The sequence below is a fragment of the Trachypithecus francoisi genome, unplaced genomic scaffold (assembly GCF_009764315.1).
Source record: "Trachypithecus francoisi isolate TF-2019V2 unplaced genomic scaffold, Tfra_2.0 Lachesis_group2, whole genome shotgun sequence".
Taxonomy (NCBI): domain Eukaryota; kingdom Metazoa; phylum Chordata; class Mammalia; order Primates; family Cercopithecidae; genus Trachypithecus; species Trachypithecus francoisi.
Window position 1 is genome coordinate 150,192,958 of NW_022681465.1, and position 25,096 is coordinate 150,218,053.

The window sequence follows — 25,096 nt, forward strand, 5'->3', positions numbered from 1 at the left end:
AATTCTCCTAAAAGCCAAAAGGACATTTACTATTTACTTATAAGAAGTCCAGAGTAGGAGGTCCCAGCACTAGTCAGATATCAAGGACATAAGTGTTTTCTCTCCTCCCCTCTATCCTTATGCTTGGTGCCTCACAGGTACAACGTGGCCTCCCCAGCTTCAGTCATCACAACTGCCTTCAAGGCAGGAAGGAAAGGGAAGGAACCAGAAACTGCCAGTTTGTTTCTCAAGCACAGCACTTTTCTCAGGAAGTAAAATCTCTAACCAGAAGCCATCCTCCTCCCTCATGGGGCAGAACGAAGTTACTTGGCCACCCCGTAGCTGTGGGAGAAGCTGTGAGAGTCGTTGACTTTCCAGTTTCTCCAGTGGCAAGCAGCTAGGGAGAAGGAGGCTGTGAATGGCTGCTGGGTTAGTGTTTTCCATGCCTGCCTGGCCTTGAACTGATCATGGCCAGAGCCATGGAGTCTCTAATTGGTTCGCTCCTAGGTCAAAGGGTAGGGCCAGCACCATACAAACAATGAATTGAGCAGAATTTGGGGGTTAACAGCTGGACAGGTTGTTTGCCCAAAGCAAGGGTGCATTAGAAGGTATAAAAATATCTGACCATACAAGAGTTGCAGAGTATTCCACTGTGTGGATGAACTCACAATTCTTCTAATTTGCCAACTTTGGTTCCAAGACAAGAGGATGGGAGGATAAGTGCAATTTAAACACAGGTGTGGAGTAGGAGGAATACAGGGAGACAGGAGGTTAGGGCTAGAGAGCATTTCAGTATGGTTAGAGAGTGGGCTGCAAGGAGGGTTAGGAGGAAATAAGGGGTAAGTAATTACAGCTGGCTGTGAATGCCATGCTATGCTATTTCATTTAATAGTCACAACAGCCACAGGAGGGCAGTATTACTTAATTTCCACTCAATTCTCATGTTGCAGGTAAGAAAACTGAGACCTGGAGAAGTTGAGTCATTTGCTTGAATTACTCACTCAAGAACCAGAAATTAGCCAGACCAGAATTGAAAGGCAGGTCTTTCCGATTAGTCCCCATGTTGACCCAAGAGCCTCCAGGCTTCACAGAGACCCTGCACTGGTTCCCTGCAGAAGGGGTAACTTAGGGGAAATGGGCTCAGTCACCAGAAGTCACCGTCTTCCTGGAAAGGTCTGGATGCAGATGCTGCAGACCTGGCCCATGTTATCAGATCTGTTTGGAGATTGGAGTTGGAGCTTCATTGTGAAACATCTGCAGTCCTAATGCTGAGACATTTCTGGCTGGGCGCGGTGGGCTCACGCCCAGCACTTTGGGAGGCCAATGCAGGCAGATCACCTGAGGTCAGGAGTTCGCGACTAGCCTGGCCAACATGGTGAAACCCTGTCTCTATTAAAAATACAAAAATTAGCTGGACATGGTGGTGGGCACCTGTAATCCCAGCTAACCAGGAGGCTGAGGCAGGAGAATCGCTTGAACCTGGGAGGTGGAGGTTGCAGCGGAGATCACACCACTCTACTCCAGCCTGGGCAACAGAGCGAGACTCCATCTCAAAAATAACAAAAAAACAAAAAAGATTTCTGACTGAATTTAAAAATAAACAAAAACTACACCAACACCAAGCCATTCACAGGCTCTCAGGATTTGGAAAATAAAAAACAAACAAAAAATAACACTGAGGCAAAAAGCAAGTCCCCCACACTGTAAAGGTATCAGCTCCAACATCTCTGATGTCATCAGGGCCTCACCAGATGAAGCCTACTCCTAGCAAGCTGGTCTGGAGCTGCAGCTGGGCCCAAGGGCTGGGTGAGCGCCTGGGGCTGTCCACAGTGAGCAGATTCAGCAGAACTGCAGAACGTGGCCACCCGGCTGACTGAGGAAGGCCCTGTCACCTGGCATGAAGCCAGGATTCCTTTGGCCTTTTGCTGCTGGAGGAAAACTAGGCTGATTCAGGAGATCTCGCCACTGCTCCCTAGCACTGACCAAAGTCCGGGATGTCAGACTGTGAGGTCATATATCACAAGTCTCCGTATTCCTTTGAGCCCCAGTTTCCATATCAATAAAATGGCGGTAATCATATCTGACGATTGGACAGGATTCTATGAAATAATGGGCACAAAGCTCTTGCAAAACCCTATGTAATGGAAGATGTTACTGATGACCAGCACTCAAGTCCTTCCTCCAGCCTCTGCATGGAAAGTTCCCAAGTGTCCCTAGAAGTCTTGAACACTCTAATGTTGACTGGAAAGAATACGATGGATCTCTTGTTCTGATATAGAAGCGTCCCAAATTCAATCATACCAGCTGGGAGGCAGTGCCCGCTAGCGGTAAAAAGCATGGATTTGGGATTTGGACAGATTCCCCTGAATTGAAGTCTTAGGCAAACCACTTGTGCCTCTGGCCAAGTTAACTTTTCTCTCCAAGCGTCAGTTTCTCCACTTGTTAAAAAGTAATGGCAAACCTACTACTGGAGCTTAATAAGGATTAAGTGAAATAGTGCAGGTCAAATATCTGACCCTTGATACACATAAGCCTCATGTGTATGTGTCCCATTTATGTAAAATAACAGTGTAAGTATATTCATAGAAAGCAATTCAGAATGTACTCTAAGCAATGGTTATCTTGGTGTGGGGAGTTGGGGAAACCAGGGACCTGCCTTTTTCTCTATTATATAACGCTGCAAAGTTTGATCTTTAAAAAAGGACATTAAGAAGTCCAATTGTATTTTAAACAACAAAAGTTTTAATACCTGGGTAAATAAATGGCATCTAAATAAAGAAACTGAAGACAGAGCCAGGCCCAACCCTAGGAGACTGACGAAGCGATTCTGCTTTGCCTGCCCCCAGCTCAATCCCTGCACTAAAAACCCCGGCCCCAGCCCCAAGTTCCAGAGGGCTGCATTCCTGGGGGCGACGCGGCACCCCTCAAGTCTCCCTCCTCTTGCACACACACACACACACAAACCAGGCTCGAATCCCCGCCTCCCAAGGGAAAGTGTGTTTTTTACGGTCTGTTCCAGGGCCTGCCGGGGCCACGGGCCAAGGTGGGATTGTGAGTGGCCGGAATCCCTCCGCCGGGAGAGTCAGTCCCAGTAGCTGCGGCCCCGCTGAGTCAGCCCAGCGGGCGGCGCACGCGGCGCCGCGTGACCCGCAGCCACGTGACCCGCGCGGGGCCGGGCCGCCGGCGCAGTAGCTGCAGCCGCCGCGGGAGGCGTCCGCGTAAGTGGGGAGAAGGGCTGGCGGGGACCTTCCTCGCGGGCCGGAGCGCGGAGCGCTGTCCCAGCCCTACGGCACCCGGGGTCGGGATCCCGGGGAGCCGCTCTCACACATTTTCCAGGCGGGATCGGAGGGGCGATGGGGTGGTAATCGGGGTGGGGGACACGCTGTACCCCACCGACGACCGCGCGGGCCACCTTCGCCTCTTGCTTTCCCACTCCCACTAACCGCAGTGCTGGGGGAGCAAAACGTCCTCCTTCCGGAGCGATTGCCTTTTCCCTTTTGTGCTTTGGGGGAAACTGAGGACCCAGAGGGGTTCGCAAAGCAAGGCGGGCCAGTAGGAACACCCCTCCGCTAGTCCCTCAGCACACAGCTCCCGAGGCAGAGCTCATTGCCCCACCTGCTCTAGTGGCCCAGCATGATCCTATGACCTCTCTACTTCTTGAGGAAGAGTCATGGGGTAGAGGGCGGGGAGCGGGTCGAGTATCCCGCTCCCGTGGGGGCAGGGATGAGGGAGGCGGGGCTGAGCAGAGCATCTATCCGGATGGTAACAGCCAACATAGTAAATACTAAGTGGTTTACACGCATTCTCTCATTTCATATTACCCGTCGTGAAGTCTGTGAAGTAGGTACTATTGTCCCAATTTTTACATAGGAGGAAACGGCTCAGAGAAAACTTAGGTCCTTTGACCGAGGTCCTTCAGTTGGTAAGTGAAGGAGCTGAGATTAGAACCCAGATCTGCCCCCAGTAGCGCCTCCTAGTGGACTGTGGGTGGTGGAGGCGACTGGCCCAACCTCTTAGCTCCTCTGTGAATAGAAAGTCAGGCCTTTTTCCTGGCTCAGACAGCTTGGGAAGGGGGGATTGTTGCTGGGTAAGAGAAGCTTCTCCCACCACCTCCATCTCTTTCTCTGCCCCTTACCATTGATTCCTTTCTGTCATCCCCTCTCCCCCACTGCAGGACAAGATGAAACTCATCATCCTGGACCACTATTCTCAGGCCAGCGAGTGGGCGGCTAAATACATCAGGAACCGCATCATCCAGTTTAACCCAGGGCCAGAGAAGTACTTCACCCTGGGGCTCCCCACTGGTGCGTTCTTGGATGGAGAGGGTGCTGTGGATAGGAGTGGAGAGAGTAGGCAACAGGGGCCAGGTACACGGGCTCACTCAGCCAAGGGACTTCCCCAGGGGCTCTGGGGTACTGGTGCTGAGAGAGCACCTTCCTGCCCCTTCCACATACAAAGGACCCAGCTTCCCTTATGGGTTGATTTAGTGCTGCCTGTTCCTGCAGAATCCTGGAGCAGAAGGGATCTTGGTTAGGCACAAAGAACTTGATTTTTAGGCTACATCCTAAGTCAGCCTTGTCCACCAGGGTTTCTTTTTTTTTTTTTTTTTTTTTTTTTTTTTTTTTTTTTTTTTGAGACGGAGTCTCGCTCTCGCCCGGGCTGGAGTGCAGTGGCCGGATCTCAGCTCACTGCAAGCTCTGCCTCCGGGTTTACGCCATTCTCCTGCCTCAGCCTCCGGAGTAGCTGGGACTACAGGCGCCCGCCACCTCGCCCGGCTAGTTTTTGTATTTTTTTAGTAGAGACGGGGTTTCACCGTGTTAGCCAGGATGGTCTCGATCTCCTGACCTCGTGATCCGCCCGTCTCGGCCTCCCAAAGTGCTGGGATTACAGGCTTGAGCCACCGCGCCCGGCGCACCAGGGTTTCTTAACAGAATTAAGTCCTGATACCCTAAGGCATTCATTTTATGTAATGAATTAATTTCTCTTCTCTGTATCTAGAGGGGTACTAGCTAAGTACCATCCTTGGGAGAATTGAGAAGATAGTCACTTAGGTAATTTTCTGTAAGGCTTAATTAAACACAGGACCTAAGTAAAAAACAGTCCTAATTTCTTTTGGAAAAAATCAAAATGTTGCTTTTTCAGAAAGATATTTTGACCCCAGCTCCTCAAGACAAATGTCCTGATTATTTCTTTCAGAGATGGGTGGGTTTGCCCTAGTGGTCCTACCTGGCCCATCCATTAGAGTGTGTATATGTGTATGGTGTGTGTCGGGGGGTTCTTCAAACTTTTTCTTTTTCTTTTTTGTCTTCCTTGCAGTCCAAACTTTTTCTGTAAAAGGCCAGTAGTAAATATTTTAGACTTCACTAGCCATATAGTCTCTGTTGCAACAACCTCACCCTTCTGTTGTTTGAAAGCAGCTATTATTAGCCTGGCACGGTGGCGCTCACCTGTAGTCCCAGCTACTTGGGAGGCTGAGGTAGGTGGATCGCTTGAGCCGGTAGATTGAGGCTGCAGTGAGCCAAGATTGTGTCACTGTACTCCAGCCTGGGTGACAGAGTGAGACCCTGTCTCAAAAAAAGAGAAGACAATATATAAGTGAATGAGTATGGTTGTAGGCCAATAAAACTTTATGGACACTGAAGTTTGAACTTATATAATTTTCACATGTCACAAAATGTTATTATTCTTTAATTAAAAAAAAAAAACTATTTAAAAATGTAAAATCCAGGCCAGGCACGGTGGCTCACATCTGTAATTTCAGTGCTTTGGGAGGCTGAGGTGGGCAGATTGCTGGAGCCCAGGAGTTTGAGATTCGCCTGGGGAACATGGCAAAACCCCATCTCTACAAAAAAAATACAAAAATTAGCTAGGCATGGTGGCACATGCCTATAGTCCCAGCTACTGAGGAGGCTGCGGTGTGAGGTGTGAGGATTGCTTGGGCCTGGTCGAGGCTGCAGTGAACCATGATTGTGCAATTGCACTCCAGCCTAGGCGACAGAGCAAGATTCTGTCGCAGAAAAGAAAAGAAAACTATTCTTTTTTTTTTTTTTAATGGGTTTAAAATTTTTATTTTTACAAATATACTGGAGAATCATGCAATGCTGCCAGCATTGGATGCAATCCGGGGCCACAAGTCTGCACACTCCTTTGCTACTGGTCCTGTAATGGCAGAACCTTTCATCTCGCCTTTATTGTTCACTATGACCCCTGCATTATCTTCAAAATAAAGAAACACGCCATCTTTTCTACGGTATGACTTTCGTTGTCGAATGACCACTGCTGGATGTACCTTTTTTCTGAGCTCTGGTTTGCCTTTCTTGACTGTGGCCATCACCATGTCACCCACACCAGCAGCGGGAAGTCTGTTCAGCCGTCCCTTGATCCCCTTCACAAAGATGATATACAGGTTTTTGGCTCCTGTGTTGTCAGCACAATTGATCACAGCTCCTACCGGAAGACCCAAGGAAATCCGGAATTTCGCACCAGAGGACCCACCACGTCCTCGCTTCGACATCTTGAACGCCGGAAAGAGGAAAAAAGCAAGAAAACTATTCTTAACTCATGATCTGTATAAAAACAGGCCGCAGTGCTGGGCATGGTGGCTCATGCCTGTAATCCCAGCACTTTGGGAGGCTGAGGTGGGTCCATCAGTCAGGAATTCGAGACCAGCCTGGCCAACATGGTGAAACCCCACCTCTACTAAAAATACAAAAATTAGCTGGGCATGGTGGCAGGTACCTATAATCCCACTACTCAGGAGGCTGAGGCAGGAGAATCAGTTAAACCCAGGAGACAGGTTACAGTGAGCTGAGATCGTGCCACTGCACTCCAGCTTGGGTGACCGAGCGAGACTCTGTCTAAAAAACTAAAAAATAAAAAAATACAGGCCACAGGCCAAATTTGGCCTGTGGACCAAAGTTTGCTGAGCTCTGCAGTAGAGGTTTGTGGGAGTAGTATCTACCTGTGCCTGTGAAACCACCAATGTCGCAGGCCCTCTGGAAGCTGTGCTAACATCCTGTCTCCTAACTGTGGAGAGACCCAACCTCTGTATGGATCAGAGTCTGGTCTTCTGAAACCATTCCCTCATTCCCATCATTGCAGAGTCAGATCCAAGCTCTTCAGAGTGGCATTAAGGCCCTCCAAAACCTGACCTCTCCCTGCCTGTCCTGCTTGAACCAACAGGACAGCATTTCCACACGGGTTCCTTGGAACATTCCTTCTGTTAGATGTAGCACCTGTCAGGGTTCTGAGTGGAAACCGCAGAAACCAACTCCAGCTAAATTAAGCAGAAAAGGAGTTTATTGGCTAGATATTGGGAAGTTCAGAGGATTCATGGGAAGGCTAGAAGTTTGGAAAATGGCAGGAGAGAGGAAGCTATGTGGCTCAGGCATAGCTAAGGCCTTGTCACATGGACCAACTGATTATTTTGGGTGAGTTGTGGGGAGCTGCCATTCACTCAGCAGGTATTTATTGAGTGCCCTCTGTGTGCAGAGCTGTTCTAGCCTCTAAGGATACAGCAGTGAACAAAAAGGATATAAACTTCTGCCTTCTAAGGCTTAAATTATAACGGGAGAGACAGATAATAAACAATTAGCAAAATATAGAGTATGTTAGATAGTGATAAGAGGAAAGAAGAAACAGAAGCAGGAAAGGATAGGGAGTGTGTCGGCAGGGGTGGGGCTGTGCAGTGTTGGATATGGTGGCAGGGAGGGTCTTATAGCCAGGGACCAGGTTCTATGGAGCCTTTTTTTTTTTTTTTGGAGACGGAGTCTCACTCTGTCGCCCAGGCTGGAGTGCAGTGGCCGGATCTCAGCTCACTGCAAGCTCCACCTCCCGGGTTCACGTTATGGAGCCTTAGAAGGACTGGTGTTGCTGAGGGTGAAATGAGAAGCTAATGGTGGGTTTTGAAAAGAAGGGTGACACCGGGCGCGGTGGCTCAAGCCTGTAATCCCAGCACTTTGGGAGGCCGAGACGGGCGGATCACGAGGTCAGGAGATCGAGACCATCCTGGCTAACACGGTGAAACCCCGTCTCTACTAAAAATACAAAAAAAAAACTAGCCGGGCGAGGTGGCGGCGCCTGTAGTCCCAGCTACTCGGGAGGCTGAGATAGGAGAATGGCGTGAACCCGGGAGGCAGAGCTTGCAGTGAGCTGAGATCTGGCCACTGCACCCCAGCCTGGGTGACAGAGCAAGACTCCGTCTCAAAAAAAAAAAAAAAGAAAAGAAGGGTGACATGATGTAATCTCGATAGTTTTTTTTTCCTTTCATTTTTTTAGTTTGCAAAATTTCAAATATTCAGAAAAGTTGAAAAAAAAAAAAAAAACAGATCAGTACCATTCACCTAAATTCACCAATTGTTACCATTTTGCCACATTTGCTTTTACCTTTCTCTGGCTCTTGTTCTGTATCTATACACACACAAGTTTTTTTCAGACATCCGGACACTTCTCTCTAAATCCTTCAGCACATATCTCCTGAGAATTAAGGACATTCTCCTACACAACTACGATACCATCATACCTAAGAAAATGAAAAATCACGCCATCATCTCATATGCAAACTATGTTCACGATTTTTTCTCAGTTGTCCACATTTATCTTTTATAGGTTGGTTTTTTAAAAATTAATCCAGTGTCCAGTCAGGATTCATACATCTTTAGTCTTTTAGTATACAGTGTCCTCCTACCTTTTATTATGTGTGTGTTTTTATGACATTGACTTTTTTGTTTTTTTTCAAGATGGAGTCTGGCTCTGTTGGCCAGGCTGGAGTGCAGTGGTGCGATCTTGGCCCACTGCAACCTCTCCCTCCCAGGTTCAAGTGATTCTTGTGCCTCAACCTCCTGAGTAGCTGGGATTACAGGCATATGCCCCCATGCCCAGCTAATTTTTGTATTTTTAGTAGACACAGGGTTTCACCATGTTGTCCAGACTGGTCTTGAACTCCTGACCTCAAGTGATCCACCTGCCTTGGCCTCCTAAAGTGTTGGGGTTACAGGCGTGAGCCACCACACCTGGCCATGAGATTGACTTTTTAATGAGACTCAACTAGGGCTTCGCTGCTCCTCAGGGGAGTCTTCCTTGAACCCTGAAGCCCTGGGTGAGCCTGTGCTTTACCCCATCACAACTGATGTTCCTGCTTTGTGTTCTACTCCTAAACAGCTGAGTTATTTTAGAGTAGCTACTGTCCCTTGCTCCCCTGTGTCCTTATCACATGGCCCTGTGCCTTGCACATAGTACTTGTTCAGGGAGTATCATGTCAATAATTAAGTATGATGTTCACTCAGGTACTAATCAGAGTGATTTCAGTCATCAGTGTGCTGGATATTCGGGATTCAGCAGTAATCAAGGCAGACACAGTCCTGCCCTCCTGGAGCTTAAAGTCTAGTGGCAAAATAGGCATTAAACAAGCAATTAATGGATGGATGGCAGGTAGGATTGGAGTACTGGGTAGGACTTCAGATCTGACAGGTTCTCCCTGTGAGCAGCCCAGACTCATTCCTGTATACCCTCTGGGCTTCCAGACTTGGGGTGCAAGGGGTGTTCATGGCTGTGGTCACTCTTTCAGGGAGTACCCCACTTGGCTGCTACAAGAAGCTGATTGAATACTATAAGAATGGGGACCTGTCCTTTAAATATGTGAAGACCTTCAACATGGATGAGTACGTGGGTGAGTCTCTCTTTCAAGGTTCTTTCCTGATTCTAGGAGACTGATGCTCCTCCTCTCATTGGCCCAGCCCTGGAGAGGAATCAGGGAGCCAGTGACATTTGATGATAGGCTCAATTATCAATATTTACCTCTTGGTTTACTCAGCTATAAAATGGGGCTAGTAAAGCTGCCCTCACAGGTTGTAAGCATTAAATGGTATCATAAAAGATGTGGAAGTTTCTTACACATAACAGATACTTAATAAATATTAGAGTATCTCCTTCTCCTCTGCCTGCTCCCCAACTCCATGCCATTTCTTTCTGGAACAAATGATTGCAAGTGGGATCCTGGCTGGGGTGTTTCCCCTAGGATCTGTATCTGTGCTTTCTCTCCTGTATGTGGCCTCCAGCTCCCCTTTCTGCCAGGTACACTTGGAGGGGACCCGAGATTGGTGTCCTTCCTGCTGCTGAAAGGCTATACCTTAGTCTTCTATCACCTCCCCTTCACCCAGTCCTTTTGTAATAGCTTCATTTTAACATCCTTTTTAAAAGAAAAAAATTGTGGTAAAATACATATAACATGACATTTACCATCTTAACCACCTTTCTATGTATAGTTCAGTAGTGTTAAGTGCATTCACATTGTTGTGCAACCAATTTCTAGAACTCTTTTCATCTTGTAAGACCCAGGCTCTATACCCGTGAAACAATAACTTCTCATTTCCCCCTTCACCAGCCGCGGAAACCACCATTTTACTGTCTGTTTCTATGAATTTGACTACTCTAGAATCAAACTAGAGTATATAACTGGAATCATAAAGTATTTGTCTTTTTGACTGGCTTCTTTCACCTAGCATAAAGTCCACAAGGTTCATCCATTGTTGTAGCATGTGTCAAAATTTCCTTCCTTTTTAAGGCTGATTTTACATATTCTTAATGCTTAACATTAAACATTATTATTATTTTTTTCCTGGCTAAAAAAAAAAGTTGATTTGGGGAAGCCTTGAGATAGTTCCCTCTAACCACCTGGTGTTCAAGCTGGAATTTATTCAGGCTGAGTGGGGTAGAACTGGAAGTGGATGGTGGGGTGAGAGGCACAGGGTGAGGGGTGTGCTTGCTTGCTTTCTAAGATGAGTCCAGCCCTACCCCAGGGGGCCAGAGTGTCCCCAGCCTCTAACCTATGGTCATTGCCTTATGAAAAGCAGATTAGAATGTGGGGTTTCCCAGGCCCTTGGTGTGCAGTTACTCTGGCCCAGCCCTGTGGCCACAGATGGTGGTGCTGGGTGGGTGGACACTTACGGATACTGGCTCAGTCTGTCCCGAGTGGCTAGGGGTCAGAGGGCTGGTGCCTAAGGCTCCCAGATGGGCAGACCCCTGGGAGTGTCTCTGTAGGTCAGCTTGGTGTCCTGGCATCCTTCTTAGGAGGGGGGCTTTGGCTTGGCCTAGGCATGACTGAGTGCCCCATGACCCCACAGGCCTTCCTCGAGACCACCCAGAGAGTTACCACTCCTTCATGTGGAACAACTTCTTCAAGCACATTGATATCCACCCAGAAAACACCCACATTCTGGATGGGAATGCAGTCGACCTACAGGCAGAATGTGATGCCTTTGAAGAGAAGATCAAGGCTGCAGGTGGGATCGAGCTATTTGTTGGAGGTAAGCTTGACACTCTGCAGCACACATGTCCAGGGCCAGACCCATGGGAAGGAGGACAAGACACCATGCCTGTCTCCAGACAGCTTCCTCTGGGTGTGCTAGTGACTGCAGAGACAGGCGGGAGAAATGGGCCCTGCTGGCTCTGTTACTCAGGAACTGTGTTATCTTGGGGATCTCTTTCTGCAGTTTGATGCCTTGTCTGTAAACAGAGGTTTGGGTTTGGACTCTGAGATTCTGTCTACTCCCCAGTCTTAAGGTTTTATGGATCAGTCCTGGAACTTATCTAAACATTTAACATCATGGACTCATGTAGTTCCAAAAGTCCCCACACAGCCCCTATAGATAGGCAGGTGAACCCCAGAGAATTTAGGTGACTCACTCAAGGTCCGCAGGTGGGAGCAGGTGTCTGCTTCTTGGATCTGTGCTCGGGTCCTCTGGGCTGCCCTTCTGTGTGTCCATCTGTCGCCACCTCTGGAGTTACCCATGAGGGGTAACATTGAATTGCCTTTTATTACTCTAGAGATCACTGTTCTGTACTTAAAGGTGGGGAGGAGGTGGGAAGGAGTTCTCATCCTCTGAGATTTTAGAACCTTGGCAGCCCCTGTCCAGGTTCTCTGAGTGTTTTGTTCACTGCACCTCTATCCCAGCAGCAGGACCCTCTAACTACAGGTAGAAGAGACAGAGAAGGTCCACTTTTCTGACAATCTGAGGAGGCAGAAGCTGTTTGGAGTGCTTCTTCCTCAGTTTTTTGGGGGCTGTAGCAAGTTAACAATGTGTATGCCTCAGATAGAAATGGTGGGGAGGGTCTCCTCTGAGACAGTATGTCAAAGAGAAAGAAATGGTAGGAAGGGGGACAGAGCACATGTTTAAGGTGTACCTGCCCAGGGCTGCAAATAAGAAAGGTGACACAGCTTTCAATGATTTTTTTTCAGACCCTAGTTAGGGAAGGAGAAATTGTTCATTCTTGAAATCTTGGATCCCTGAGACTCACAGGGCTGCGTGGGCTCTCTCCCTGTAGGCATCGGCCCTGATGGACACATTGCCTTCAACGAACCAGGCTCCAGTCTGGTGTCCAGGACCCGTGTGAAGACACTGGCCATGGACACCATCCTGGCCAATGCTAGGTTTTTCGATGGAGAACTCACCAAGGTGCCCACCATGGCCTTGACGGTGGGGGTGGGCACCGTCATGGATGCTAGAGAGGTAAGGGCGCAAGGGCCCCACCAGCTTTGCGCTGGGTGGACTTGTCTTTCTCTTATTAGTCTTAACTATACTTGTACCACCTACACTCTTATTAAAGATGAAGACGGCCGGGCGCGGTGGCTCAAGCCTGTAATCCCAGCACTTTGGGAGGCCGAGACCCGCGGATCACGAGGTCAGGAGATCGAGACCATCCTGGCCAACACGGTGAAACCCCGTCTCTACTAAATATACAAAAAATTAGCCGGGCGATGTGGCAGGCGCCTGTAGTCCCAGCTACTCGGGAGGCTGAGGCAGGAGAATGGCGTAAACCCGGGAGGCGGAGCTTGCAGTGAGCCGAGATCGCGCCACTGCACTCCAGCCTGGGCGACAGAGCAAAGACTCCGTCTCAATAAAAAAAAAAAAAAAAAAAAAAAAGATGAAGACATGATAAATAAAGCTAAAATCCCTGCCGACCCTGTTACTCACTGTTCCTCTTGCCTCTTTGGAAGACATCATTATTCCCAGTGTGAGGTGAATCCCTTGAGCATGTTTTTGGTGCCTTTGGCTGACTGCCTGGGACAGCAGGCTCTCTGGCCTCGGGCCCCTTTCATGCTTTTCACAGGCAGAGAGGAGGCCAGCATCACTAATGTTGGAATATGAATTTTGTACCTGACCAGCTATGGAGACAGGGGCTCCCTTTTTCCTTGTAATTGGTAGAGGTCACTGTTTGGACACCAAGGATGCTTGTGCTTCTAGCCCCGTGCTCAGAGATTAATAAATGTGGTGAAGTGTGATTAAAATATAAGTGTTTTAAACTGAATTTAGCTTTTTCCCTAAAAAGTTGACTATCATTTGAATTTGAATTTTTTGTGGTTCCAATTTCCTTATTTTCATTAGAACTTTAGAAGCATTTTCTCTTCCTTTCTGATGTGTATTCAGTGGGAAGCAGCTACAGACATGTTAGATTTACAGTTCTTTGCCCAAGCCAATAAACAAGCATCTAAATCAGTGAAAAATTCCCTGTTTAAAGTGAACTTCTGTGATTTGAGTGACAGCACCCAGATTTCTGTTGGGTAATCTCCAATCAGTACGTGGGGTGGGGGTGTTTACTTGCTGTTTTTAGCCTTGCAGCTTAAACCTGTCTTTATCATGAGGGCATCTTGATCTGGGAAAGGACCTGGGACTGGAAATCAGGAGATTATCTCTTCTAAAAAGAGTTCTGGGTTGCTGAGGGGTCCGGAATAAATAGTCACATTCCCTCTCTGCTTCTGCGTTCTAATCTTTTAAGAAAGGAACAGTACATCCTGTTCACAACTCTGTGGTGCATGTGAATTAAAATGAAAGGAAATCTATAGAACTGAGTTTTTTTTTTCTCTTTTCCTGCGTTTGAATAGAGCTGAGTTCTTTAAGATCACTTACATTCTTGATATCTTAACTGTTAAGTGGAGACTGTGCCTTTGTTTTATTATATATTAACAAAAACCATCATCCCAAGTCACATTAGTTCATAGGTTTAATGCTGTGAACTGAAAGTGACCAGATAATGGGGCAGCCTTTCTGGGATTCAGCCTTAGAGGCCCCACAGATAACTCCCACTATTGCCTGCAAAGCATCCTTGCTGGTGGTATAGGTTAGGAGCCCTCTTTCACAAACTGTGCTTGTGGAGAGTCACCAAGCTGACGGGATAGCGGGCCTGGGCATGGCATGTCTGTTGACAGGGCACTTTCATAGGCATCATCAAAGATACCTGGAGGCACTGTCACGTGGTGGTCAAGAACATGAACTTTAGGGTCATAAATGACCCTGGGCAAGTTACTTAAACCCCATGTTATCATATAACATGGGGATAATGATGCCGCCTGCCTCGGGTTCTTTGTGTGATAAAGCACAAGGAGCACTGAGCAAAAGTATGTTGCATGGTAACTACTTACAATATGATATGAAAAACAATCATCCTTACAACTGTTTAGGGTGTCTGGAATGCTCCCCTCTATCACAGACTTGTTTTCTGATCCCCAGGTGATGATCCTCATCACAGGTGCTCACAAGGCATTTGCTTTGTACAAGGCCATTGAGGAGGGAGTGAACCACATGTGGACCGTGTCTGCCTTCCAGCAGCATCCCCGCACCGTATTTGTGTGTGATGAGGATGCCACCTTGGAGCTGAAAGTGAAGACTGTCAAGTATTTCAAAGGTGAGGGAGGTGTGGGTCCAGGAGGAGGTGGTCAAGCTCAGGGTGTACCAGGAGGGAGTAGTAGATCCAGCTTTCATCCTCTGGTCATTTTACTTGACAACTGTAATCTTAAGAAATATCAAACCCAACTGCATCACACCACACTGTCATTTCTTTTCCACCTGTGACTGCAAAGATCCATTTCTGGAGATATATTTGCTCGGAGAAGGAGGAAAGAAAATGCCGAGTATGGTCCAAGGACTATGTGGTGACCTCACAGTGCCAATGAGCTTCAGGTTTTCTCTTTTCAAATCTTACACAGCCATTCCCCTCTAGGTGAGACACTGAATTATCAGGACGATCTTCCTTTCTTTTACTTTTTTTTTTTTTTTTTTTTGAGACAGGGTCTCACTCTGTCACTCAGGCTGGAGTGCAGTGATGTGATCTCAGCCCACTGCAACCTCCACCTCCCGGGCCTCAGTGATTCTCCTTGCCTCAACCTCCCAAGTAGCTGGAATTACAGGTGCCCACCACTACACCTGGCTAATTTTTGTATTTTTAGTAGAGACGGGATTTTGCCATGTTGCCCAGGTTTGTCTCAACTCCTGACCTCAGGGGATCCACCCATCTCGGCCTCCCCAAGTGCTGGGATTACAGGCATGAAAGCTGCCATGCCCGGCTCTTCTTTTACTTTAAAAGGATGCACACTGCTTTAGGCAAACATGTGAAAATCCTCCTTTACTCAAGCAGGTCAATTAGGAATTGGTTCTTTGCTGAAAAGACTAACCTTTAAATAGCCAACTCCCATAGTGATTGAATTTATAAAAGTTCCATGAATATAGTACTCACTGTGAATAACTCTTCTTGTACTCTTAGGGTGTTTATCATTTGGGGATCATAGAGAAAAGAGGGAAGAGTCAGCTCTAAGACAACATTTGAGAGCTCCTGGATGTTATGATTGATAATCAAGGAACTCTTGCCACTGTCTGAATTAACTACTTTTTCTTTTTAATTTTTTGTAGGTTTAATGCTTGTTCATAACAAGTTGGTGGACCCCTTGTACAGTATCAAAGAGAAAGAAACTGAGAAAAGCCAATCTTCTAAGAAGCCATACAGCGATTAGCCTGTGCTGGGGCCCAGTGTCAAGTAGCCATAGGGAAAGGCAGGTCTTTCTGGAAATTGTCTTTAGAAGAAAGAATTGTATTTCTTTAATCTAGTATGGTTACTCCAGATAAGTGGGTAAACTTATTGTTCTTGGCCATGAGGCTGGGAGCCTAGTCATGGAGTTTAGCTATAGGGAGAATGATTTGTTTGTAACTTAATCAGAAAAAAAATCTCTGCAAAATGTACTCCATCATTTCGATGTCTACCAAACCCAGGTTGGGAGTTTTAAACTTTTTGTTCTGCTTCAGCCACGGTTCACATGTACAACACACTCCCGTCAGGAATTTCTCTCCTTACATGCACTGATTTTCAAGTGGGAGGGAATTAGGGGCGTGTGTATATTGGACACCACCTCTTTGAAAAGTCTTGAGAGTCCTTCTTGCACAGGCCTGCCCCTTGGTTGAGAACCATTGTTCCAGGTTAAGGCACAAACTCTCAATATGTAAAATAAGTGCAAGGAAGCAGGCTCTTTGGTCAGTAACAAGTGCAGTGGAAAGAAAACGATCCCTTCCTTCCTTCTTCCAGTTGTTTTCCACTTCCACAGCTTTTCTCTGAACTGGGAGAACCTGGGGGTGGATTTGGGTGGGTGGGGTCACAAAGAGGCAGCTTCTACTGATAAACCCAGAGCCTCAAGGGGCCCAGCCATGTCAAACTTCTCTCCCTCAGGGACTCTGCAGCACCAAGAGGAGGAAGGTGAAAGCCGTTTTCCCCCTAGAGCCCTGTGTTTTTGTGAAAGGCCTCACTGTGGCTCCTCTGTTTTACATACTCATTAGTAAGTAGGAGGTCCCCTGGGGCAACAGACACTGCCACAATTTCAGTGTTGTGTTTAGCCAAGAGGACAGTCTGGGCAGGCAGCTTAAGTGTGAGTTTAGTCACAACTCCTGAGTGTCCTGCTGTCCTGCTTCCCTAGGAGGTGAGTGCCAGGAAAACACACCAAATGTTTCTAGTATTGTTTCCCCACTTAAAATAGTCCTGCTTAGATTCACATGGTGTGGTCTGATGTTCTGAGAACATCAGGAAATACAACTCTTTTGCCCATTTATCCTTCTCCGCGGATCCCAAGGTGGTCTGTTGCTCTGGCTTCCTTTCATTGTCTTAGGCCTTCATGGAGTGGATGCTGCCTCCTCCTGGCTGTTTTTGTGCCTGTTTGAAGCTACTGCTGCCTCTATTTCTGCGAAAGACCTTTAAGAGCCTGGCTCAGGCCTAAGGGCTATGTTTGGTACCAGTGTTTTGTCTTTAGCTTTTCTATGTGATTGTGCTGTCATTCTGTTTTAAGCTCATGGATCAGTGGATTTGTTTACAATGTGATATTTTCTATTAAATCCAGTATTTTCAAATAACATGTCATTTGTGGATTTGAGCCCCCAATTTTAGAAGACTGGGCTATTTACATATTTTAGAAAGAGCTGGTAAGCAAAGCGTCACACTCAGTCCTCACAAGAACTTGCAGGAAGGTCACAAGCAAAGCAACCATCTATTGATCTCTTCTTCAATCATCAGAGTGAAAAATAAGAGATTTTAAGAAAATGGAGCACCTATAGGAAAAAGGGTAGGAATGAACAGATGAGCAATAAATTGTCATGTTCTGGCTGCACCTGAGATCCAAACGAGGATACAGCTATTATAAAGATTAAGGCAGATTTGTGATGAGGGATATTATTGCAAGGTATGGAAAAATATTTATTTATTTTTTTTTTTTAAGTTAATATAATGGAATAGCTTATTAGGTCAATATAGCCAATTAAGGAGGTAGATGTAGAAGTTAAAAGAAGGGTTTAATTTTTTTTTTAACAATTTTGAGGCTGGGTACAGTGGCTGATGTCTGTAATCCCAATGCTTTGGGAGGCCAAAGCAGGAGGATCACCTGAGATCAGGAGTTCAGAACCAGCCTGGGCAACATAACAAGACCCTGTCTCTACGAAATTTTTAAAAATTAGCCAAGCATAGTGGTGCATGCCTGTGGTCCCAGCCACTCAGGAGGCTGAGACGAGAGGATTGCTTGAGCGCAGGAGTTCAAGGCTGCTGTGAACTATAATCGCATCACTGTACCCCAACTCTGGACAACAGAACAAGACCCCATCTCAAAAAAAATTTCTTGAGATATAAATCCAATGATTTCTATGATTATGGAATTGTGTATTTCCTTAGCACAAGTCTTTTTTTTTTTTTTTTAAAGAGACAGTCTCACCCTGTCTCCCAGGCTGGAGTGCAGTGGTGCGATCTCAGCTCACTGCAACCTCTGCTTCCTGGGTTCAAGTGGTTCTCCTGCTGGGATTCTCCAGTAGCTGGGATTACAGGCGTGTACCACCACACCCACCCCACCTAATTTTTGTATTTTTAGTAGAGATGGGGTTTCGCCATGTTGGCCAGGCTGGTCTTGAATTCCTGGCCTTAAATGATCTGCCTGCCTCAGCCTCCTAAAGTGCTGGGTTTATAGGCATGAGCCGCTGCACCCAGCACCACAATCCATTTCTATCATTCCCAAAAGCTCCCTACTCCTAACCCCAGCCCCAGGCAACTACTGGTCTGCTTTGTGTCTATAGATTTACCTTTTCTGGTCATTTCATATAAATGGAATCATGTGACATGACATCTTTTGTGTCTGGCCTTTTTCACTAAGCATAACATTTTTCAGGTTCATGTAACACATAGCAGTAGTCCATTCCTTTTTTATTGCTGTATAGTATTCCGTTTTGTGGACATACATTCTGTTTATCCAGTCAAGAAGGGTTTACATTTTAAGTATGTTATTAACTACAGTAAATTAACTACATTAACTAAATTACATTAAAATGAGACAAAAAAAGGACTAGGTGATGACAGCAACTGGAGATACCTGTACGAACCTGGGACCTTAGAAAGATCTGATGTCTTTCCCAAGTCTGTGTTTTCCTGGTGGCTCAACAGCAGTGTCCTGCTACAACCAGTGCTTATGCGATCAAGTGGGATGTACACCCCTGGGTCATCTTGGGCCTCTAATATCAGGGCTCCTTGTGCAGGAGCTAATTATGTTTGGGGGTAGGGATCAAAGTGGGCCTGGAATATCTTGTTACTGGAAATAAGGGTGCTTTCAAAAATGTCTGTGGCTGACCCAGCGCGGTGGCCCACGCCTGTAATCCTAGCACTTTGGGAGGCTGAGGCGGGTGGATCACCTGAGGTCAGGAGTTCAAGACCAGTCTGGCCAACATGGTGAAACCCCATCCCTACTAAAAATATAAAAAATTAGCCGGGTGCAGTGGTGTGCACCTGTAATCCCAGCTACTGGGGAGGCTGAGGCAGGAGAATTGCTTGAACCAAGGAGGCAGGGGTGGTGGTGAGCCAAATCATGCCACTACACTCCAGCCTGGGCTACAGAGCAAGACTTCATCTCCAAAAACAAAAACAAAAAAAAAAGTCTGGGGATGAAATAAAACAAAACAAAAATGTCTGAGGCAGTTCTGAGAGGACAAAACAGCCAGTTAATGGGTTCCCACTGGGCAGGTTTTCACAATTTGATCAAAAAGGAAATACTAAATACAGCTGACTGGAACACGCTGAATTTGTAAAACAGCAAGTTTGATAAGAAAGGGAAAATGTAATATTAAGTGCACACAGAGTTGTATTGCAGGAAGAGTAGACAGAATGTATTTAAAGTTTTATTACATTTAGTAAAAAGTGGCAGTGTTGACATCAATGGTTGCTGCCTGCCTTCTATTAGTCTGTTTATAAAGTAGAGGTGAACACAAGAGCCTGGCTCACTATTCCCCCTATGGCCTACTCTTCTAGTCTTTCTGTCCTTCAGGCCTCACCTCGAATGTCATTTATCGGATAACTCTTCCCTGACCCTCCAATATAAAGCTGCAATCCCCAAGTTCCTATCCTTGCCGTGCGCTATTTTCGCAGAACCCTTTACACTGGACATGTATTTTGTTTCCCACTAAATGTAAACTCCATGAAGGTAGATGTTAAATACTGCTTTATTCTGCCCCTATAGCAGTGCCTTGATACCTAGAAGGCACTGGTACTTGTTGAACCATAAGCCTGATAGTTGTCCCCAAGAGTAGTGATCGTACATAACAACCAGGGGAAATCATGGCATATTATATAATGGATTAGCCAACTGGCCTACTGAGGAGATCTAACTTGGCAAACTTGATGCTTCTTTCCTGGGAACCAAAATCCTTACTGTGATGAGATGCTAGTGAAACTCGTCCATTTCCAGTAAGACACAGTGTAACAGGATTTTGAGTTATGCAACAATGGTCAGGTAAAACAGAATATAGTACTTTGGACCTCAGGGGAGCCATTACCACCAGCTGGCAGTCATACTGTATTAATAATCACACTAGTCCATTTAGTATCCTCAAAGACTAAATCATAAGGTCCCAAACCTCTAACCCCTCTCCCCCAGCTTTCCTCTCAGCTGATGACCTTGAAAACAGAAGCAATCAGAAAAGAATGTCCACGAGTTCCCACCACCACACACCCACACGTCAGCCCTGCTCTCACACTCTGCTGTCTTCCTGTTACCTGCTCCTTGGCCAAGCCCTCTGCTTGCACACCAGATCCCATTCTCTCTTGCCTCCTTGAGGACATTGCTCTGGCAACACTCCCATCTCTCACCTACAGCATCAAATTATCCTCTCCTAGACCACTCCTATGGCATTCAAAACAAGACTTAAAAACAAAACTCTACCTCATTTGCCCCGAGATACATCATTTCTCTGATCTTGTTTAGAGCAAAGTTTCTAGAGTTACTCATACTCTGACTTTAATCTCTTCCTCTTCTATTCTCTCTTCTTCTGGTATGGTAGTCGCCCCTTCATCCACAGGGCATATGTTCCAAGACTCCCAGTGAATGCCTGAAACCGTGGATAGTACTGAACCTGATGTATAGTTTTTTGTTTGTTTGTTTTGTTTTTGATACACATATACCTATGATAAAGCTTAATCTATAAACTAGGCACAGTAAGAGATTTATAAAAATAGAATAATTATAATAATACACTGTAATAAGTTATGTGAGCATTGTCTCTCTCCCTCTGTCTCAAAATCTTATTGTACTGCACTTACCTATTTTTGGACTACAGTTGACCATAGAAAGTGAAACTGTGGATAAGGGAGAACTACCGTATTCCCATTATGCATAGCTACACTTTACTTTTTTTTTGAGACAAGTTCTCACTCTGTTGCCCAGGCTGGAGTGCAGTGGCATGATCTCAGCTCACTGCAATCTCCACCTCCCAGGCTCAAGCGATCCTCCCACCTTAGCCTCCTGAGTAGCTGGGATTACAGGTGTGCACCACCATGCTTGGCTAATTTTTGAATTTTTTTTTTTTTTAAGAGATGGGGTTTTGCCATGTTGCCCAGGCTGGTCTCAAACTCCTGGCCTCAAGCAGTCGCCTGCCTCAGCCTCCCAAAGTGCTGGGATTATAAGTGTAAGTCACTGCATCCAACCTACACTTTTAAAAATTATCCCACAGTTCTTGGATATTCTATTTAAAAATTTTTTCCATTCCTTTTTGGAATCTTTCCATTTCAATATGGGAAGTTACTATTGACATATCTTCAAGCTCACTGACTCTTTCTGGCTGTGTTCAGTCTTACGAGCCCATCAAAGGCATTCATCTCTGTTTCAATGTTTTATTTCTAGCATTTGTGTTTTTGTTTTTGTTTTTTTTTTGAGACAGAGTTTTGCTCTTGTTGCCAAGGCTTGGAGTGCAATGACAGGATCTTGGCTCACAGCAACCTCCGCCTCCTGGGTTCAAGCTATTCTCCTGCCTCAGCCTCTCGAGTAGCAGGGATTACAGGCATGCACCACCACGCCAGGCTAATTTTGCATTTTTAGTAGAGACAGGGTTTCTCCATGTTGGTCAGGCTGGTCTTGAACTACCGACCTCAGGTGATCCTCCCACCTCAGCCTCCTAAAGTGTTGGCATTACAGGCGTGAGCCACCGCGCCTGACCTTTTTTTTTTTTTTTTTAGCATTTCTTTTTTTTTTTTTTGAGATGGAGTCTCGCTCTGTCACCCAAGCTGGAGTGCACTGGCCAGATCTCAGCTCACTGCAAGCTCTGCCTCCCAGGTTCACGCCATTCTCCTGCCTCAGCCTCCCGAGTAGCTGGGACTACAGGCGCCCGCCACCTCGCCCGGCTAGTTTTTTGTATTTTTTAGTAGAGACGGGGTTTCACCGTGTTAGCCAGGATGGTCTCGATCTCCTAACCTTGTGATCCGCCCGCCTCGGCCTCCCAAAGTGCTGGGATTACAGGCTTGAGCCACCGCGCCCGGCCTGGTTTGTTTTTATAATGAAGGGAGAAAAAGAGATTCAAGCAAGGAAAAAAAGTGACTGTGTTGACTTTGTACTTAGCGACTTCAGCATCAAATCTCCCTAAGTTTCCAATGTATACAATCTTCTCCAAAGCATCCTCTGGCTCAGAGAAATGTGGGAGTCCTTGGAGTGGTAAATCTTCAGACAACCTGAGAAACTGTATGGTCTAAACGATGAGTGGTGAAAGTTGATTATTACCATAAGCATTTTTTTTTTTTTGTTTTTTTTTTTTTTTTGAGACGGAGTCTCACTCTGTCGCCGGGGCTGGAGTGCAGTGGCTGGATCTCAGCTCACTGCAAGCTCCGCCTCCCGGGTTCACGCCATTCTCCTGCCTCAGCCTCCCGAGTAGCTGGGACTACAGGCGCCCGCCACCTCGCCCGGCTAGTTTTTTTGTATTTTTTAGTAGAGACGGGGTTTCACAGTGTTCGCCAGGATGGTCTCGATCTCCTGACCTCGTGATCCGCCCGTCTCGGCCTCCCAAAGTGCTGGGATTACAGGCTTGAGCCACCGCGCCCGGCCGAGCATTTGTTAAGAATACCCCTAAAGCTCCCATAGCCAGATTTCTGACCACACTCAGTCTGGCCTGATTTTTTTTAGTTAAGCTAAGGTTTGGGGAGCAGGCTGGCTACTCTTACCAGCATCAGAGGGCACCATGGTGTTACAATTCCTTGGTCCTACTTAGGAGCTTCATATACAACTTAATTTCCCTACTTTGGTGGCTGAAGGTTAAGTGCCACTATCAGGAGTGACACTCTGCTATGTAACAATTGCATAAGATGTCAACTGTGGTTCATCTACACTTTTGAGTATTTAAAAATTTCTGGTAATACTGCTGTTCCTGCCTTGATAGTATTGTTAAATACCATTCTGTCTACTAAAGTATAAAACAGACTATAATTAAATATAATGAGGAAAATTTAAATACCAGAAATTAAATCTACTTCTGTAACAAAACAACATACTCTATATCTGTCTTAACTAGTGACTGTATTTTTATAACATGGGAACTGCTGCCACCTGCTGGTGATGCTTATGGCAAAGTTAATACTAGGTGGGAGATCCAAACTCCAGTCAAAATTCTGAAATTCCCTTTCAAAGCAGACAACCACATGAACAACTTTATTATTATCTCCTCTAATTAACTCTCATTACTCTTGACAGAAAAAAAAAATACTACGTATATTAAGAGATTACTAATGTAAATTAGAACTGTCTACTACTAAAAAAATGGGCAAATGACTTTGGGCTGGGCACAGTGGCTCACACCTGTAATCCTAGCACTTTGGGAGGCTGAAGTGGGTGGATCACTTGAAGTCAGGAGTTCAAAACCAGCCTGGCCAATATGGTGAAACCCCATCTCTACTAAAAATAAAAATATAAAAAAATTGGCCGGGCGCGGTGGCTCAAGCCTGTAATCCCAGCACTTTGGGAGGCCGAGACGGGCGGATCACAAGGTCAGGAGATCGAGACCATCCTGGCTAATACGGTGAAACCCCGTCTCTACTAAAGAATACAAAAAACTAGCCGGGCGACGAGGCGGGCGCCTGTAGTCCCAGCTACTTGGGAGGCAGAGGCAGGAGGATGGCGTGAACCTGGGAGGCGGAGCTTGCAGTGAGCTGAGATCCGGCCACCGCACTCCAGCCTGGGCGACAGAGCCAGACTCCGTCTCAAAAAAAAAAAAAAAAAAAAAAAAAAAAAAAAATTTAAAAAATTAGCCGGGTTTGGTCGTGGGCACCTGTAATCCCAGCTACTTGGGAGGCTGAGGCAGAAGAATCACTTGAACCCAGGAGGCGGCGGTTGCAGTGAGCCAAGATTGCGCCACTGCACTCCAGCCTGGTGACAGCAAGACTCCGTCTCAAAAAAAAAAAAAAAAAAAAATAGACTGCTGACACCACAAATCTGTCTGGGAATATGGCTTCTGATTCTGAGCCTTTCTTACGTTCACCAGCTCCTCCACAAGTCAACAGGAAGGGATGCATCTACTCAACAAACTTTGGGATGTAGCCAAGATGGCAGGCTAATTCTCACACCAGTGCACAGTCTAATGGGTCCAGCTGACTTCCTGACTTGATCAACTTGCCCATTGTTTAACGATGTTTTTCAAGAAGCTGAGCAGGAAAATTACCAGAATAGGGGAACAGCCTAAAACTGAAGCATCCTGAGAAGTAACTGATTTAAAGCTACAAAAGACCTCAGTCAAAAAGAAATCACTGATTTGCTGAGTCTGCTAGGATTAGGTAATGTGTCTTCAAAAAGTTTTTTGGCTCCTGCCCAGTCCAAGGTATAATTAATGTTTATATAACAATAAAAACAGATGAGACAACTGTGACAGCTGAGAGGGGTCTAAGGAGACATGGCGACTAAATGTAATAACGTGGTGTCCTAGAAGGGATCCTGGAACAGAAAAATGACATCAGATAAAACTAAGAAAATCTGAATAAAGTATGAACTCTACTTAATAATATCAATACTTCATTATTGATATTAATATCAATATTAATATTATTGCTTCATTAATATGATAAATGTGTTACACTAATATATTAATAAGGAAAACAGAGTGAGAGGTACATAGGAACACTGTACAATCTTGGCAATTTTTTCTGTCAATCTTTTTCTAAAATAAAAAATTTCTTTTTAAAAAATGGATGGTCTGTTAATAGGGTAGCTAAAAAAATTAAAATTTTAATAAAAATTTAAAAGAAAACTGGATGAAACAAGATGCATCTCAATTGACAAAGGCAGGCCCTTAAGTTAGTTTGATCACAAGCTTAAAATGTCACAGAGCTTCTATTGTGATTTAAAAAATAAAAGTTATGGCCGGGCACGGTGGCTCACATCTGTAGCCCCAGCATTTTGGGAGGCCGAGGTGGGTGGATCATTAGGTCAGGAGTTCAAGACCAGCCTGGCCAACATGGTGAAACCCCGTCTTTACTAAAAATACAAAAAAAATAGCTGGGCACGGTGGTGCACGCCTGTAGTCCCAGCTAC

General features: G+C 45.9%; 2 protein-coding genes across 3 annotated transcripts; one reads left to right on the plus strand and one right to left on the minus strand.

Annotated features, from left to right (window-relative positions):
* Positions 1–3,115: 3,115 nt before the first annotated feature.
* Positions 3,116–17,143, plus strand: GNPDA1 (glucosamine-6-phosphate deaminase 1). 2 transcript variants are annotated; one of them, XM_033180816.1, is made up of 7 exons: positions 3,116–3,197; positions 4,154–4,283; positions 9,545–9,646; positions 11,100–11,282; positions 12,301–12,485; positions 14,484–14,658; positions 15,660–17,143. In XM_033180816.1, the coding sequence occupies exons 2-7, from the start codon at positions 4,160–4,162 to the stop codon at positions 15,758–15,760; spliced, it is 870 nt and encodes a 289-aa protein (XP_033036707.1). In that variant the 5' UTR covers positions 3,116–3,197; positions 4,154–4,159; the 3' UTR covers positions 15,761–17,143. The 2 variants fall into 2 exon arrangements, with proteins under 2 accessions (XP_033036707.1, XP_033036708.1); XM_033180817.1 differs by lacking the exon at positions 3,116–3,197 and adding an exon at positions 3,261–3,901.
* Positions 6,016–6,534, minus strand: LOC117065692 (60S ribosomal protein L23-like). Its single transcript, XM_033180818.1, has one exon. It carries the CDS (start codon positions 6,491–6,493, stop codon positions 6,071–6,073), a length of 423 nt encoding a protein of 140 aa, XP_033036709.1. The 5' UTR covers positions 6,494–6,534; the 3' UTR covers positions 6,016–6,070.
* Positions 17,144–25,096: the final 7,953 nt, after the last annotated feature.